This window comes from Diplotaxodon limnothrissa, linkage group LG3, assembly GCF_057381915.1.
Source record: "Diplotaxodon limnothrissa isolate DT_005_m linkage group LG3, D_limnothrissa_male_GT1.1, whole genome shotgun sequence".
In the NCBI taxonomy this organism is placed as follows: Eukaryota; Metazoa; Chordata; class Actinopteri; order Cichliformes; family Cichlidae; genus Diplotaxodon; species Diplotaxodon limnothrissa.
The window spans coordinates 64,658,186-64,678,036 of NC_140598.1; the positions used below are offsets into that span (position 1 = coordinate 64,658,186).

Here is a 19,851-nt window from a genome sequence, read left to right on the forward strand (position 1 = left end):
AAATCTAACAAATAAGTCCTCAAAGCTCAATATGTTTTCCAGATAATTGTGATATAAAGTACAGGTGGATAGACACGAACATTCGCGTACATATCGCCTCCTCCTCGCTTAGGTCACTTTCAAACACACAAACGTGTCATCAAATTATCCCGCGGCGCTCCTGTGCCACATTCTTGGCCAGAAAAAGAGCAATGCTGACACAGCATCCCGGTCATCATCTTCTGTCCACACACATATTCTGCCCTCTCATTGCCTTCGTTCCCCTCACCACCGCCAACGCCATAACCCAAGGCCTGAATTAAAATTTTAACAGTACTTCTTTGAAAATGGGTTGGTCTTACTTTCTTTCATTCTCTTTAACGGTTATCCACCCAAGCTTACACACAGAGATCCCAATCATCCAGTTAGAATACTGTTGTTGTACAGTATGAAAACAGGACAACATGTTTGTGTGTGGGAGATGTAGCTATTGTGCACAGCATGTACCGCTCTCCTCTGCAAGGTTGAACGGAAGCGTAAGCTCTCACCCGCTTCTGCTCACTCCCTCTCTCTCACTCACAAACACTCATACACGCACCTCCCACAAATGTAGGAAGGAAGAAGACCATGTAGTCTCAGTTCACTGCCTGCGGTACACCTAAGAAACACCCACCAGCTTCTCATTGTTACAGCTGTAACTACTTTGGTGCACGAAAATCAATCTTTTAACACTAGCAACAAACCTGTACACATGGCTCTATATAGAGAATGAGACATCACAAGGTGAAACTGATCAAGTATACTGATTGATTGCTATTCCTGCACTGGCTAAACCAAATATTTCTAAAAGCATTTTTGGTTTATATTGCACTTTTATATTGTCTGCTTTGCCTTTTTCTTTTTTATTATTCTTAATAAATTGGAAAGCATTGCTGATCAATAGGTGGTGATTACAAGAGCAACACTGGGCTTCATCTGGTTTTTGTTTATTGTTTATTTAATAAGCTCTCGGTGTAATTAAAATTAATTAATTAGTTTTCAGTGATAACTTTTTTGTACTCGTGCTCTATTTTAGTCCAGTTTGGTTTAACAGCTGTAGTGTTACAGCGATGTTCATGTTTTTGTATAAGAGACTAAAACAAAATAGCAGGTCTGAATTAAATTGGTCTTTGTATAGTTATGCATTTAAATACTATTCCAAAAAACAACAACAAAAAAAACCCCAGAACAGTTTCTGTTTGTTTATTTGGCTACAGATAATCCATCAGCAATTTGTTCCTACCTGCAAACATCCCCCTTGTGACCTGTGTTCAGGCACTGTAGGCAGACCCACAGGCCCCAGTACCAGCATGATATGTAGGGCACATCTGTGGCCTGCACTTTGGGTCCACATGGATCCCAGTGGGACAGCCCTTAGTATGGGCTCCCCACACTAAGCAGAGAGTAGCAGCATACCCACAGTATACCTATATACTTGGTGTGGACTCCCCTACCCCTATTGTTCAGGGCACACATGTGCAACATGGTACATTACTGCCACCAGTTGGATGTAGTGTACATCAGAACATTAATTGGAAAAGAAAAGTAACTTCATCAAGTCAAAGTAACCAGATAGGTGACTTGGCAGATTTTTAAACCCTTCATTCCTGACAATTGCTTGACGATAGTCGAACATGTGAGCCACTTCACTATAGAGTCACTTGCCCTCAAACACACACAAAGGAAAACTCAAATCCTTTCAACCAAGATAGTCGATCATACAAAATGGAATATGTCTTTTGCTTCTTGAGTTCTTTTGCAGTTTATGAACAAGATCCAGTTTCACTTTTTATTTCCTTCAGGTTTTCAATCAATCATCTTCTCTCAGCCTTGTATTTCTGTCAGTGTATTAAAAAAATGTTCTATAGTTTCATTTTCTTCAGTAGTCACAGTTACAAACATGCTTGTGCAGGAACACAGTAGATAGGTTATCAGTAAGCTGTGTGGGCCTGGCAAACTCAGTTATCCCACGCAGGGCCCATGTAGGTGTTCCTACACAGGGCGGGCAGCAGTTTTGCCCTTTGGAATCCCAGCATGGGTTTTTATTGGCAAACCCATTTTGGCCAAAGAAAAATGTGATGGGGGGCCTTTCAGGGTAAAAGTGCTTCTGGCCCGCCTGGGCTAATTCACAAAGAGGCCAATGGAGCCCCATCTACATGTACTATGGGCAACCCACAGTGGGTTAACCACAGAATTCCCTCTTAGGGTCCTAAAAGGGCAAAACTGCTGTGTTTCCCACATGGGTATTCTGTGGTCTACTCAAAGTAGACTTGCATATAAAAATCCACGCAGGGAACCCAAAGGGCAAAACTGCTGTGGGCCTTGTGTGGGCACACCCACTTGAGCTCCATGTGTGATAAGTGTGGGTACAATCCCAAAGCTTACCCACACTTACCCAAAGATGAAAGGCCTGCACTAGTATCTTTGAAGGGTTGGTGCTTTTTCTGTACATCAATAACTAAAACCCTTTTTTTTTTACCCATAGCTATAAGGGTGCTTTTCTTTTGTGATTTAAACTTTTTTCATCCTTTCTGTTTTACTTGTTTCACCTTCTCGCTCCCATTTATTTTTAATAAGTTTGATATTTGCTTTTGAGGACTCTTGGAGGCCCCTGTAAAGCTTTGATATTGTTTTATGCTTGCTTTCTTGTTTATGTATTGATAGGAAGACATTTAATATATCATCCGCTTTGCCCAACCCTTCCCTGATAATTTTATTTGCCTAGTGCCTCATTTATACATATCTTTAAAAAAAAATCCTCGGTCCCCAAGTTGTAATTTCTTTTTAAAATTTCAAAGCTCTGTAAAGTTCCCCTGTGTATAAAATAGCTATAGGCTGTCAGCCTTTAACTAGTCCTCATAAATCTTCTCTGTTGCTCTGTTGGCGGGCAAAATCTGAGTCGTATTCATACCAGCTTTGTATTTTCACCTCCAATTCATATTTTCTTATTCCTGAAATTTTTTGAAAAAGTCAACTTTGTTCAGGGACTGTTATTTGTTGAATTATCGCTTAATTATCAAATTTACTATGTTATCATTGCTTGCTATCACTATTTGGCTTTTTTTTTTTGTTTTTAACATTTAGAGAAATTTTCATTTAATTTGAGAGGAATTGTTTATTTTCTCTTAGATCTCTTAGATTGGTATGGGGCAGCAAACATAGGTAGCTACTCCTGCTTAATAATGGCCCTTAGTTCATTTTAAAAGAGGAGGATGTATATCCTTTTTACCTACCTTAAAACTCTATATTCCCTTTCACAGTTCTTTGCATACTTGTGTGTGGGAAGGAGTGTGAACACTGGAGTGTGCTGAGCGCACAATGTGCTTTACCAGATGGGTGCACAAAGGGGGGTTGCCTGAGGTCTATCACCTGTTAGTGAAATGCTAATCATGAACATAAACAAGTCTTACACTTACACACACACACATATATGATTACAGCACCTGTCTGTCTTGCTAAGCAGATTTTTCAATGCCCCTCTTTACCATATGAATTCGTGAAGAAGCCAAGCATTACAATTCCCCCTGGTCAGCACTGGTTTCTCTGGCTCTGTTTTCTATACCACTTTGCATGAAAAATCAATTTCAGTCATTTGGTATCCACGATCTTCTCATTTTCCATTCGCTCCCGACTGCACAAGCCCCTCTGAGTCTCCCTTGCTCCGGCTTCGTCGGTTCAGTGACACAGAATCAGCATTTTCCTGTTTTTCCCCCTCAGAGTGGGGCTGCTGAGCCAAGAATGAAACAAATGGCAGTGGGGTTCTTTCTTGAGCTTATTTTAATTAGACTGTAGTCCGCTGTTAGATTTACCTTTTTCCCACGAGTGCTTGCAAGTGTGTGCGTTTATGTGAATGCATAAATTTGTGCATGGCTTTGCAGAAGCTCATGACCTCGAAAGTCCAGAGCAGTAGCTAGTCAGGGTTGTGCTTTCTTCCAGGGAATTAAAATCACAGAGCTTAGGCTGGTATTCGCCTCTGTATCCCATAGTTAAAGACAGCACATTCTGCCAAGCATCATAAAATGATATGATTCCTGGAGATTTAGTCTTTGGAGCTCAACCAAGATAGTAGCTCAGGTTGGCCTGGATGGTTGGTTGAGTGATGAGATAAAAAAAAAAAAGTGGTGCCATCAGGGAACAACATTATCCTATAATACACGCATTGCATTTACATTTATTTTGTTATGTGATAGCCGATTGGGGACTTTTCAGTGCTGCACTGATACTGGAACATAAATGTTTTGCTACATTTGATGTGAATCCTGTGGCATTTTATTTATTTATTTATTTTCTTTAATCTGAGTAGATCGGGGTATAAGCTGTCTTGTTAGATCAGACACACCATCACAGTCAGTTGCCCCTAGACAAATTTGACCCTTTAACTCGCAGACGCACCCTGCAGTTGCGCCTGACCCCTGCAATCTCAACACACTAACTGCATATGCTCGAGCAACCCCGATAAACGGCCTCTGTACGCTTCTCTGTACGCTTCTCTGTACGCTTCTCTGTACGCTTCTCTGTACGACTGCATGACTCATTGCTGCTTTCATAGTCGTCCACTGTTACACCAGCAGCAAACTTACTGCCTGTAGCCCTGTGATGGTGTGCTGTGGCGTTGTCATTTTGGCAAGCACATTTGCCCAGCAAATCTCAGACTGGCTTTGCTCCCTCTGGCCAGACTTTGGTGCACTGGTTGACTTAATAATCATGCCAGAAAGCTTGCTTGGTATACTATATATAGCCATTATTATTTGGAGCTAATTCTATGTGACAGCTAGATGTTAACAGGACCACACAAAACTCTGACATTGTGCAAAATGCAAAAGAATCTAAGTGAAACATACTGTGTTTAATAAAGGGGCTTGGAGTCGTGGTGTCTGTGACAAATATGAACAGGGATAAGAAAAGTCATTAGGCAGGGCGAGATATTCAAACTGTCAGATTCTTCTTCTAGCTACACATATTATCAGTGGTCTAAGAGATATTTGGACCTCTACTATTTTGCAAAGTAAGAGAAAACAAACATTTTTCATGTTTTATTTCTTGATTATCGTGTTGTCAGCATTGCTCGCTGAGTGATTATAAGCTATTCTCTCATAAGTTGCCGTGATCAGAGTTTAGACAAAATAATTAAACAACTGTGCTCAAGTACTTGCTGTTGCACCAGCAGTCTCACAGCCTGTATAGAGGCTGATGGCAACAACCTGCAGCCATTGGCTGAGGACCTGTGTTGCATTGATCCGATTGCATTAATCAAGGTTGTTTACAGAGAGAAAACAGCAACCAATGATGGATGGCTGCTGGTAATTACGCAACAGCCCACAAGCATCACACCTCTCACTAATGGTGAGCTGACACAGTCAATGAAAGTAGTCCACAATCGTAGTTATTTTTACTCTTTTCAGTGCCTCTGTGATGCATTTAGAAGCTGTAAAGAAAAGTGGCAGGATGGAACAAAGGAATGGGAGAGATAGAGGCACAAGGAGCTTCTGTTTATATGATCACAGCCCTTTGCCCCGCTGATCAAGACAGAGTAAGAACGCACAAGTGGCAGAATGAGAATTCATTTCATTTTAATAATTGTCAGCTTCTTCATTAACGAGCCCTCTTCCCCTCCTTGTTTTTTCACCAAGGAGTACTTCTCTCAGAGAGTGGCTACATTACCAGCTTAGTGGCTCATTTAACCCCATACTGCAAGTCCTTAGTGTTGCTGTTTGCCTTGTTACCTGGGCAGTGAAGTAAGGCTTTACTTAATTTAACTGCAAGCAATATCACCACCAACTTCATCACAATCGGTTTGAGGCAGTCAGTGTTCTCCAGTGATGGGTTTAGGATCAGGACATTAAATTCTTTCAAGTTTTAGTGAAAACTGAAATGAAATGTTAATTCACTGGCACCTAATGAGGTAACATTTACATATCTAGATATTTACTGTAATTAAACCTGGTGATGGTGACATTTTAAGCATTCCCCAGTGCTGTAGCTTTACACTAAAAGGAGTAATACGTTAAGAAGAAAACACAAGTTGACATTTTATTAAAAAGCAGTCAAAAAATGTCATTGAACTTGACACTTACCGTAATTGTTTTTTTAAAAACACGTTGTTGTTTTTAACATTGAATAAGTTTGAAAAATTGAACAGAGTAGTGGGACAAGGAGGGGGAGCAGCAGTGAGCCTTTAGAGCTACAGACAACAATCTATACGTCTCCAACTTCTCAGCAAGGCTAACAGCTCTGGTCACAGTGCTCTTCATTTTGGGGATTCATGATGTTTGTAGCATAAAATCAGATAATCACCGGTTACAGACTTAACCCGTCTTACCCACATAGGTATTAAACTACTTTAACTGAAAGCCTTTTTATTTTAAAATCAACAAAAGTCAGCAAAACTCGTCTTTAACCTTTGACAGTGGACTTGCATCCCCACCTTATCTGTGCTTTCCCTTCAGTGTTTCCAACTTTGACCATACAGCCTAACAGGTCCCTGGCTGCACTTTCACCACCTTCTGCCCAGAACTTTTTGTTGCTTGGCTAGCCCGGCCAGAGGAGCATACATTTTTCCCCCCATTGTTAGAGGTATTATAGCCAAATGACTCTTGCTGTGTGGGTAGCGGTGGACCTGGCTCTCCTGTGGCCTGTAGAAGCCAGGGAAAATAAATATTACATGGACTCCATTCTGAAAGTGTAGCTGTTGCCATTCATTTTTGTTGTACTTTTCTAACTTTTACACTCTTACATCAGCCAGCCAGCTCTACTGCAGCTCTGTTGCACTTTTTTTTTTCTTAGGTTTTTGTAGGGCTCTTTTTTTTCTTTCTTCGCTGTCATCCATTTTCACATTTTATCTCTGCACTCCTGCATATCTTTGTATCAGCTTTAATTTCTCTGCTTGCAACTTTCCTCCACACTTGCTTTCTTTGCATCTATATAGCAGCCTCTTCCTTTCACATATGAGGGATCAAAGTGTTTCTTTCACATTTTATGTAGCCAAAGGAAAAAAAATAATGAAAAAACAATATAATGAAAAAGGGACAGGGGTAAATGGGAAAACGGTTCTCCAGTGGGCAGTGTGTGTTCTTGCCAAGTGGGGCCATCAATTGATGGTACATTCCTTTTTTTCCTCTAGACTAAATAATTTCACACAGAACTGGGAAAGGGACCATCATATTTCACCAGGCTGTACTACATCATCCACTCGAGCAGCTGCACACTCCAGCTCCAGCCGGCTAACTAGTCAGAAGCGAGGCAGTGACCCTGGAATTGGTGTGGGGCAGCAAATATTAGACTCAAAATAAGCAAATCATCAGTGCTAATGGTGTAAGAAAGCCACAATCTTTTGATGTCATCGTGTCTCTATTGATCTGCCTCAATGGCCCTCAGTCTACTTCAGAGCCGCCTAAAAGAATGGATGAGACTGGTGTCTTTTGGCTTTCTACTATTTCAGTGTGTCCTGCTGCCACTGAGGTGAAAGTTTCCCATCATTATATTGTTGTTGACAAAAACTCTCTTCCTTCTCTCCGATCATTGATTATAATGATCACCCCAGTCCCACTACAGCTAGACCTTCATTTAGAGTCTGAATCCATGTGATATAAGGATTTTACTTTTTTTTGGCCATAGCCTTTACGCTTATTCATCTGTATTCAGTCCACAAAATTTGGCACTGCTCTTCCACGCAACGTGCTCCTACCTTAACTTTTAGCGAAGAATAAAATCAGCAGATCATTGCTGCATTCATAACAGAATAAAAACCCACACTGTTTTTCTGCTGCCGGTACCTCACGCCAGCAGTTTTTTCTTATGTTGAGGAAATCAAGCTCTGTCATTGGCAGCTTATAAATAGCCTTCTCCCCACTTTGAAAACATTCTTATGTAAATATTTCTCTATAGAGCATCTTAGCAAAACCATATGCCATTCCACAAAACTGTGTATCCTTTAGTGGTAGAGCTGAGGCGATGAGAATTGGGAGTAGAGAAATGGAAAGAGAGAATTAAGGAGGAGAGTGGTGGAGGGAGGTTTTAGGAGTGAGCAGTTAAACCACCTGGTCTCCTCCACTTATGCAGCACATCGAGATGCTTTGTGAAAGCAGGACATGCCTTCATATAATGTCTGCAACTCAGCATGTGTCGGGCTAGATATTCAGTTCCTTTCATGCCTAGCATAGTGAGAAAATCAATAGCACGAATGTGTTTTGCAAACATGCAGGTTTTCTCTACCAACCCTGTCACCTACAGTGTGTGACCTGTGTGTGTGTGTGTGTGTGTGTGTGTGCTGGGGGGGGTGGCTGGGAGGTGGAGGTGGAAGGAAGGTGTTTGGGGTGGGGGTTGGTAGGCGCACACATCATCTCTGCTGTGCTGTTTTGTGATTTTAACTCCCCCTACAACAGGCAAAGGACCCGAGACGCTGTTCGCGGGGCAGAAGCTGAACGATAACGAGTGGCACATGGTGAAGGTGGTGCGGAGAGGCAAGAACCTACAGCTGTCTGTGGATAACGTCACAGTGGAAGGTTAGTTGTGATTAGGACACTGAGGATTCATTTGGTGTGAGATGCTGTAAATGAGCGTGGTGCTGCATTCTCAAATCCATGTGTTCTGCTGATAATGTATGTACAACAGGCTCACAGCAGCTGTTTTGCTAGTTGTCATTAAAACATCTGATTTGAGACATAAAGGTGACAAATTAGAGTTAAAATGAATGAGACATTTTTATTGTTGAACTCATATTTAGAGATAATGGCAATTCAGCTGGCAAGCGTTTATATTACCAATAATGCTAAATTTAAGATGTTTGTACCCAATTCCCAATCTCCATGACAACCTTCCAAGCATCCCACAGTGACTTACGCTATATCTAATTTTTAAAGCCCTTAAATGCCAGGTACCTTAGCTGCAAAGCCTGGCAAAGCCATAAAAATGTATAAAAAGCAAAAGGATACATACATATTTGACGCTGAATACAGCCAGAGCTTTTTTGGGGATTGCTATTTTACTTACCACGAGTGAGCAAGCCAATGAACAAAGTTCAAAGAAATTGGTTCTGCCTGCATCCAAGAGAAGGATAAAAGGTCAAATACAAGGTGGCATCAGAGGCACACATAACATTGTGGCCTCAGGCGAAAGGATGGGAGGGCAAAGGCTGAGCGAAAAGGTGAGTTTGAGTGTGTGTGGTAGATGCAGAGGGGAAAAAAAAGAGTGGGCATGTCGAGACCATTAGTGAAAATCAACCCTGTGAAGACTGACATTATTCACAAACTAGTGCCTGGGAAAGAAAAAAGGAAATGATGCCAAGAGATGCCTTGCAGGCTCTTCTGGGTTTTAGTAGGGAAAGGATTTTAATCTGCAGTTTACCAAGACGATTACTCCTTATCTGTCCTGAAACACAACTGTATTGTTTAGCGTAGATCAGCAATATAACTGATTACTATACTGTAAAGATAATAATAATAATTATAAAATAAATGAATAAAGGCTAATAATAATGAAATATAGTACCATCTGCTAATGTTTTTTTTCTTTGTTATCTTTGTTATCCACAATCTTTAGGCCAGATGACTGGTGCCCACACACATCTTGAGTTCCACAACATTGAGACGGGCATCATGACTGAGCGCCGCTTCATATCCGTGGTCCCCTCAAACTTCATTGGCCATCTGCAGGGCCTGACCTTCAATAGTGTGCCATATCTAGACCAGTGTAAAAACGGGGACATCTCCTACTGCGAGCTGAATGCCCGCTTTGGCATGCGCCACATCATTGCGGATCCGGTGACATTTCGAACAAAAGGCAGCTACTTAGCATTAGCGACGTTACAAGCGTATGCCTCCATGCACCTGTTCTTTCAGTTTAAAACCACCACGCCTGATGGCCTGATGCTCTTCAACTCCGGAGATGGGAGCGACTTTATAGTTGTGGAACTGGTAAAGGGGTGAGTTTTACTTGGGTTTTTCTTAATTGTCTAAATCATTTTATGTTTTTTCATTATTGTATGCTATGCCTAAAAAAGATGATGTTGCTTTTCCCCTGCGCTCTGCAGATTTCTGTCCACCAGCCCTTGTTTTTACATAGAGCACATAAGCACATATATTTTCCCCACAGATCAGTGAGTCATTTAATGCTGCTATGAATCAGACTGGGCTCGGTGTAACTTAGTTTAGAGTATGTTTGTGAGTAATCATAATCAGTCATCTTAAAAGCTCAGCTGAAAGCTTCGCATGCTGTAGCTTGTTAGTGGTTGGTCAACAGGAAGTAGAGATATCTGGTTTTTCTCAGGTTGTTTTTTTTTTCTACAAAGACTTGACAAAGCCATCACAACCCCAAAATAAAGTGGCTGGACTTGTGAATCTTATCAACCTAAAAGCTGCTTATAATTAGGGTCTCCAAAAGAGGCTTTTGGTAGTGTTTGTCTCTTCCCTTGTGCTCTGAATTCGGCATCATTATAACACAAAAGCCTGAGCTGCTTCTACCCTGAAAAGACAAGAGGCTACATAAAGGAATTGGACTCAAGGTAGAAAAAAAATCACATACCTTGAATGAAACAAGCACATTAGCTTTAACCCACAACACAAAAGACAGCCATATTTGTGTGAAGGAGGGAACTGTGCCACCTCATCTGCCTGTGGCCAAGCACAGAGTTTTAGACAAAGTAGGTATCTATATTTACATGTTTAACCAGCCAGAAAAAACTCCAAAACAAATCACAGTTTCCAGGTACAGTTACATAAACGGTTGGTATTTTCCCCCCAAAAAATGTTCTTACAGCATCTTGGAGCATCTTTTAGTGGAATAAAAAGTGCCTGAAACAAATGAGTTTGTTTAACTCGTGCACCGCTGTTGAGTTACAAGAGTTAGGAACACAGTCCTAATCCTGACGTCTTTCTTCAAAGGTACATCCATTACGTCTTTGATCTTGGCAATGGCCCGTCGCTGATGAAGGGCAACTCAGACAAACCACTCAACGACAACCAGTGGCACAATGTGGTGGTGTCCCGGGATGCCAACAATGTACACACACTCAAGATTGACTCACGCACCGTTACTCAGCACTCCAATGGAGCGCGCAACCTGGACCTCAAAGGTAACAGCAGCACTGTAAAATCTTCCAGAAAACATTGGCACTTGCAGGAAATAACTATCCCAGTGTCATCCTTGGCCTGTCCCTTTAGTGTTGTTGGAGGATGGCCATAAACACACGCCAGCTCAAATCCATCTAAATTATAACCACTCTGAGCATCCCAGTGGCTTTTCGGAAAGGACTTCTGCATATTCATTGGTTTTCTTGAGGATTCCTTTGTTTTTGTGGGCATGTAGCACAGTTCTGGTTTGATATTCTTGTTAAATATCCATTTTCTTTCACACATATTGCACAAAAATGGCTCCAAAATCCACTTTGGTTGTGTTACCAGGTGCGTTTGTTTTTTGTTTCTTTGTCCGGGCATATGTGATTAACAGAGAAAAATAAATCTCTCTTCATCCTGAGCTTCATGTGTAAATATGCTGGCCAATCAAGAGTGGACAGTGGTTGAAATAAAAAGGCTGTTTGCTTTAAAAGGTGATCCTCCTTGTTCAGCAGGAGGAGGGCAATAACACTATCTGACCTAAATCCAACATCACACAACAAAAAGAATCATACCAGAAACAATAACTGCTCATCGCTTCTTGTTTAGACTGAAGATTTTTAAAAAACAAAAACACATAGTGAATTACTTTTACCCACAAAATAATGAGCTTATGTGATGGAGGCACCTTTTACTACTTTGACTTTTTAAATGTTGCGTCTCTGTGAATCCGCTCTAAATATAAGCCTTCAAAGGAAGGCGCTCGGCAGTTCCACAAAATGTTTTACAGCATGTGAATAATATCTTTGGTCTGCTTTAAGAATGTCAGCAATCAAAAAGTAACACGCACTTCTTGGATGTAGGGTATTAACAATGGACAGCAGAGGATAGACTGCCGTGTGACCACGGCTAGACTCTTTCAAGTGCCACCATGAACGCACATTACGTTTGACACTGGAGGAAACACTTTGATTTTGCCAGTGTTGTGTCCCAGAGCTTGGAGTGCTCCTGAGGTTACAGGGAATTTTTGTGTAAGACACATCAGAAGTCAGGGTGACTCACTGGGCACACTGATGTCTGTGAGGAGTCAAAAGATCAAAAAGCTTTTTTTGGGGGGAATGATTTATTCACAGACCTTACCCTTTTTTCCAGTTTTGTCCATTGCAGTATGCACAGTCCACCAAAACAGAATAATCCTGTGGCAGTCTGTAGAGGAAGACGTATAGAGGAATGGGAAATCCATATCTCCCCATGCACTGCATGTATACAGTATGTCTACTGTGCACTGCGAGGCGAGCAGGTTGGATATATTACGAGTGAGATACAGAATGAGACAATCCCATTTATATTCCTATAGTTTACAAATTATTTACATTGCATGTGTTTGCATGTCTCCTCTCTGTGCATGAGAATTTGCTCACAGAGTGATCATTGTAAATATAGCTGCAACCAAAGCACAGCTGTTGTCTTGAATTTGTGTTTATGGCCATTTTTTCAAAAGATGTGGCAATTTTCTAAAATTAGTGTTTTTAACAGTGCAGAACTGGCTGCTGCTCCACAAAGTAGGCTTAATTAGCTGCATTTAAGTCGCTATTGCACACACGCTCTGTTCTGTGTTAAAAACAGAAAAACACAGAGTTTATTTGAGAATTTGTTTAATGAATATTCAGTATGTATGAGTGAAGACATGTAACACCATGACACCCACCGATACTTGTCAGAATGCAAGCGTGTGATGACAGCATGGTTATATTAATCTACACGTGACTACACGTGGCTGTCAGATGAACTCTTCTGCAAGCAATACAACTACTGATTATGCACTGAAGTGATACCAAACTGTACTTGATTCTAATAATATGCTTCCAACTGAACATACAAAGACAGCTGCCCAGCACAGAAGTATACAGCAACAATGGCACAATTTGCATATTCAAAATTACAGACACCAAATTGATTTTCTTTTTCTTAAATGGGGCAGAAGGCATCTTTTCATTGTCCAATCAACACATTCTCAACATGGCTGGGGAATAACCCTCCATCTGTGTCGTTAATGTCCATGCTGCTGTGTTCAAAATCTATGTATTTTCAGGGTTCCTTTTCTTTATTTGAACAATTCTTGTCTGCAGGGGGTAGATATCGAAGCAGCTTGGTGCTAGTGGGAAGAATAATGGCTGTAAATATCACTTTAGAGGACTTTTGAGGGGGTTAGGGGATGTCTCTATCCTCAATTCACTTGTCAAATTGGGCATTCAAACACAGTAGAACCACAGAGAATATCTGTGACAATCCTCCTGACAAAATATTGCGCTCAAACACTGTAAACACGAGAACAAACCACCAGGGCTAAATGTGTATAGTTTCATAGGTGATGAAAGGCTCTCGAGAATTATATATATAAATATATATATTTAAATTTGATAAACAGAATATGTTTTTCCCCTTTTTTTATATACTCGTGTTACTTTTCAGTGGTTACACACAAAGCTGTGTTTAAAAAACCCAAAAAACCAGACGAAATAGCAACAATAAGACGTTCCTCTCAATCTCTTTGCTTTGCTTTAACACCATTTCAGTCTGCATTTCAAAGGGGAAAAAAAAATCCAATTCTCCAAGCTTTATCTGTGTAATTGCACAGAGAAAATGGGGAAAATGGGTTTTGTGCTCTCTGTTTTCCTTTCCTTTGTTTTTGGACAGGCAAAAAATCTTCAAGGCATTCCTCTTTGTCAGCTAAAGTATGATGATGGAACAACACACACAGTCTCCCAAGGATAGCACTGAGCGGTTTTGTAGAGTAAAGGCAGGTCTTAGAGCAAGACCCGTTGTGATGCATGTTCAACATACATCACAAAGGGAATACGGCTGCGTCAGTTTTGTCAACATACTGCAAGTTGTTACCATATTCTTCTACTGCAATAGCTTGTTTTATTCTAGGACATTTTAAAACTATTATTATCATATGATGGCATATGATGGAAAGACCCAATAATAAGGTCAAAGAGAACACAAATCATGATGAGCTCAATATGATATCACGATGAGGGCTTATTTATGGAACGTGAAATTACACATTTATTACTTGTTTAGAATATATAATAGATAGGAAATTACAGTAAAAACAATGCAACGATTATTAATGGTTACAGATTGGTTAATAATTGGTTTGCAAACAATTATGTGGATGGTTTGAGCCCCAAACCTACTTGGTTAGACTTAGTAAGATCAAAGTTTGGGGTAAAATAATAACTATTATCATCACACATGAGGGTCATTATAAGTATTACCACTAGTTTTGTCCTATATAATCAAAAGACACAACGGAATTAATTGAAACAGTTTGTAGAATCTTTGGCTTCGTCTTGGTGTGAATTGTTATTGATTACTAACATGCCTGCAGAGTCTCTGCTTTGATCCAATAATTAATTATTAATTATTGCTACAAAATTAATTACCCCAGAATAAATAAAAATGTAAAAAAGGATTTTCTTGATTAAACACTCGCTTTATTCTCTGCAGGAATTTCATTTGATGCCTCATGCTGTGAGCGCTCCATTTGCCTCTTTCCATATTTTCCATTTTTTAACCCTAAATCTGATGGGGTGTTGGTCTATCCCCACGTTTCCTGTTTGAAATGTTTCATCTCTTAACTAATGCTGTTTTTGAGTCTTCAATAATGACATATTTTAAATGTCACAAGGTCTAACTGATATCATGTTACATTACTAATTACCTCGTTCATTTTCAGGCTTCACTATAATTATATTAACGAGACTATCACCAAGACGACAGCCTCCCCCTGGAAAGATAACAAGAACAATTAGCAGATTCTTTCGTTGTGACAGGAAGCTACAGGGTATACATGATATGTTTTCATTTCGCTTGCACCAACAACACCATTTGGGGTGGACAAAGGCTAAGAGACCCAATTTGTTTATGCTAATTATGGCAGTTATCACAATTAATTTAACAATGATATGTTGATCGTTAATTCATTAGTGCTATATAAGGACACTTACCGGTAATTCGTTTTTCACTAAAGCCAATGAGAATATGTGTCCTTTGCTACATCCTGTACACTAAATATACACATTTTTACTACTATTGTAGCAGTCATACTGTTGGATGGAGATCCATTCTTATGGATGCACGGAAATGTACTTTACTAAACACATGGTAGTTATTACATATTAAAATCTCAGTTATGCATTTTGAATTTTGGGAGAAAATTATTTAAGTTGGGAAGCTGAGCTGCCTTAAACCTCAGCACTAACGACAGATTTCATCAAAATAAAACAATAAATTCTTAAATGTAGGTCATTTGACTGGCGCTACTCAATTTGAGCACTCGAAGTGCTTTCTTAATCTCTCTATCATACACCCAGTCACACACAGATTTGCACACACAGCATTGTGTTCAACTCTGGGATCAGTAGGAGCTGCTGGGGATTGATCCACTGACCCACTCCACCACCTGAGCCACAGCTGCCCCAATACGAAGCAGATGACTGCTAGTTTAACTTCAGGCTGACTGTTATTACAGTGATGCTTTTTACCTCTTTTAAATCTGAAACTGAAGTGAACAGTGCCTGTGGAAAAGGAGGTAAACATAAACATTGATTGCCCTGAGGGAATAATTTGTTTTACTATACAAGAAACACGAGAATGTCAAAGATATTAATTGCCTTATACAGTGATGGGGAAATGAGGGACATTAACAACAGTAGAATAAATCTATTCAGGATGAGGAGATGAATCTAGGAGGAGCGTATTTAGACAGTATGTGTCCCTTTCTTTTGAAGATGCTAGCTAATGAGGCATATTTTTGTGGAATTGTAAAGCAATGACATTCCATTTCCCAACAAAAGCAGAACAAATTGAAGCACAATATGGAGAACAGGAGAGAAAGACAAACAGGTACACACATTTAATGAGCTCCACAGTAAAATAGAGATTAGCCATTTGATTGACCCAAAGCTTTGCAATAATGTCAGCATCTGACCACTACCTAAAGTCTCTAACGAATACAGCCACAGCACCAAAATCCTTTTATATTTTACATAGACCAGAAGATTAATTCTTCGTGGATTTCAGTTTCTTTTTCTGTTACCATTTTTTTAGAGGCACATGCAAATGGTCAGTGGAAGTAAATACAGGATTCAGGCAGAATTCAAAAGCGTCGGTGAAGGAAACGGTTTCCAGGGCCTAATCCGTGGATCGACTTCCTTCGAGGCGTGGACGTCTATCAGCAGAGAATGTACCTTCACCTATCAGCAGAGAATGTCCCTTAGTCTGTAACACAGTCAAATATATTCTCAAGCAATATTCAAGCATGCCATTCAGCGTGTTAGTACGAGCTCGGGAGCAGCTTGGGAGAACAAGAAAACAGAGACTGCTTTAGATTGTCTTCCCAAAGTGACTCAACTTTATTCACAAGTACAACAGTTTATATAGAGGGTAAAATTCATGAGACAGCAGATTTATCAGTTTAAACCAGTACAGACCAAGATAAGGCAGCGTCTTCCTGCCCTTGGGTGAAGAAGCATCCTTTGTGTAGTGTATCAGTTCAGCTACAATTGTGATTATCTCAGCGACATATTTTCAAGGCACAAAACAAAGAGTTCTTTCATTAGTGAAATCTGAAACAAACCATTTGGCCTTCAACAGGCGTCTAAAAGATTAAGAAACTAATGTAGCTGAGGGAGTGATCTCTGTGGTATTTCAACCTTGTACCAGCCTGTGATTCTCACACATCAATTCTTGGGTCAAAGAGAAAAATAACTAAAACAAAGGGGCCTTATTGAATGACAGTTTTCCTGTATAATGTCACTATAAAACAATATCCAGTAAATGCTACCATGGTACTAAAATACCTAACAGTCGGTGTCGTTAATCAAAAGTTTCATGCTGCTGAGATGCCCTTTCATTTTTCTATATTCTATGTCAGCTACTTCCAAGTTAGGAAAACCTAGATCGCTACCTTCCTCTCTCCTGGAAAACTTTAGCACTCTCCTGTGGCAGTGGATAGAGTTAAAAGGCAGAATCTACTTCCCAAAACTGATAGATACTCTAAAGGTTTTCAGTTTGTCAGGAAACAGAACCATGTCATCTGAAGTGATCCCATAAAATATGGAAAGGCCGCAACTGTTCATCCATGTTCAAATGCATAACAGCGATGTGGCTACTAGGAACCATTCTGGGTTTTCAGAAAAACTGTGCTTTTCTTAGTATATCTGCTCTCTGCCAAGATACATGAAGAAAAAAATAGCAAACTAGTATATGTAAGTGGTTCAGTCATTCTTATATTATGGATTTAGGGGAATATTGTCACACTTCATAGAAATTTTTGCTTGCTTGTCCTCCCCACAGGCGAGATATATCTTTTGCCTCCCTTCTCTGTAAGAGGATCACGATGAGCAGCAGTACAGCAGCCCTGGAGCTGCTAGGAATTCATTGTCTCACTCAAGGACACAGTGGCTTCGAGTGTATTCGGTAAACAGTGTGATCGTCCCCACATTCTGAGATAAAATGAACATAACTTTAACTACCTCTGACCTTGACTCAGCCATAGTATGTGTTTTATAAACACTTGACTGTGTATATTTTCCGCTGCCCAACATCGGGCCTTGAAGGGTGTACTGTAAGGGCAACAATGTCTTGCATCAGGCGCTGGTCATGAGCAGAACATCATCGCTGCTACCGTGGGTGCCCAGCCCCGTCCTCCTGAGAACACTGTCACCACTGGTTTCACATTTCCGCTTATTCAAAGGAATCTTTTGTCAGGATGGACCTAAAACATCAAAATCTAGTCATCCTTTGATGATGTACATACACTATTACATCCCGAGGGGTTTCCTGTCCTCCCATTATATTGTATGTCATTACCATAATGCTAGGGCCCGTTCTATTATGTGAAAGGAATACATTTCTCTTCTCCATCTCTTTTGCCTCTTTTTGTCGCCCTCTTTCTGAGTGTCATGTCCATGTGAATAGCCTTTAAAGCCTGCTTCTTTGTGCCAACAGTTACAAAAGAACTGTTAAATAAAGATCTCGTACAGTGCAACAAAAAAAATGTCCAACAGTTAAAATTGAAATTACATTTGCCTGTATTTCAGGCTGTACTTGCATTTATGTAACACCTTTCCAGCACTCAAAGTGCTTTATATGTCTTAAATGTAAATACTGCCAGTCTTCTTCTTCACCTCTATACACAATTTCAACTATTCAAATATGCTGACAGCCAACCAAAGCAATCTGAAATGTCAAGGCCAAGCCACCCTGACTGATTGCACAAACCAGTGTGGAGGTGTCATTGACTACAACTTCTCTAATGGCCACTCTACAAAGAACTATTTTTGCTTTCACTAGGTTAGATCCTTTGCTTTTCTGGGAGCATATTAATAACTCATTGATATCTGAATTAAGAATGGCTCATGTCAAATACAGATAACTCATATCTCCTGTACCGATACCAATTAGGGCTGTTCGATGTAACGATATATATCGGATGACGATATAAAAACGTCTATCGTTTCATTTTACGCTATCGTTTGTTTCGTGGTGTCACAAAATAAACTGTTTACGGCAATATTTTTTTCACCTTTTTGATGGTCACTGTAGTGCCTATATTAATTTCTTAAAGTTCTCTCTTTCTCTTATATTTAATATAACCACACTACCGACGGACAAGCGCCTGTTTTTATGCGTTGTCGTTAGCAACAACGACGGTAACACCACCGCGTGTCCGCTTGTTTATGTACCACATAAACCTTTCACAATAAAGCTCAAGATCCTGTTGAGACTTTTCAAAATAAACTGAATCACGTGAAAGAGCAGATTATTTATGGATGAGAAGCAAAAAAGAGCCGCCAGGTGCTAAAAAATAAACCTTAGACTCAAACGTTAGAACAGGCTTTTCCCCGCAGCACGCCGTGTAATAAATACTCACAAAGAAAACGGCGGCTGTTACAATTTATGTCTAAAAATGTATAGTTTCATGCATTGGTTAAAACACTCGACTCCAGCTACATGACGCGCAGCTGGAAACACTTCCCGCAAGTCGAGCTGCCCGAGATTCACATAATTTACAGAAAATGTTACATTTTTGTGATTTATATCGTTATCGGGACGATAGAATTCTTATATCGGGATATGAGATTTTGGTCATATCGCACAGCCCTAATACCAATCCAATATTTTTTCCTCTTAAACAAGTAAGGTATTGATAAAGCTGTTAATAAAACAGTGTCAGTTTTCCAGACATTATCTGTGTTAGTCACTGCACACGCCTCTTTATTGTTTAAAGTGAAGCATTTACACAGGAGTTTAGAGTAATGAATCATATTGGATGTTTTGAATTACAAATTCTCGTCCAGTGATTGTGGGCGGTATGAGCCTGATTACAGCACTGACTATCAAATAAAAAATGGTCCCTCTAATTTGTTATGGAGTTGTATACAAGTCAGTTTGTTGCGTCAGGTAAAGGACAACAGCTTTTTCACTTGTCTCTATTCGTTCATTCTCGAGGTCCCAGTGGTCCTTTGGGAATTTTTAACTGTAACTGTTCTGAGCATAAACAGTGAACTTGGTGTGGATGTCTGATTTTTCTCTAGAATCTCATTTACTTTGGAAGAGAAACGTGAGAAAAACCTGTGTACCAGATGAATTACAGAACATGCGCTGTATTCAATTTCCTCTTTAACACTGCTTCACTTTGCACCTGGCGTTGGATCATGAACGACAGAGAGGGAGAAGGCAATGTAATGAAGATCTGCCAAAGCAGCGCTTG

At 40.1% G+C, this 19,851-nt stretch overlaps 1 protein-coding gene across 1 annotated transcript in view; it reads left to right on the plus strand.

Moving 5' to 3' along the window:
* Nucleotides 1-19,851, plus strand: part of nrxn2b (neurexin 2b) — a 649,237-nt gene that overhangs the window by 311,230 nt on the left and 318,156 nt on the right. The window contains exons 12-14 of the mRNA XM_085349739.1: nt 8,400-8,519; nt 9,556-9,937; nt 10,896-11,086. Coding sequence (XP_085205865.1) covers nt 8,400-8,519; nt 9,556-9,937; nt 10,896-11,086 — 693 coding nt within the window. The remainder of the gene's footprint in view (nt 1-8,399; nt 8,520-9,555; nt 9,938-10,895; nt 11,087-19,851) is intronic.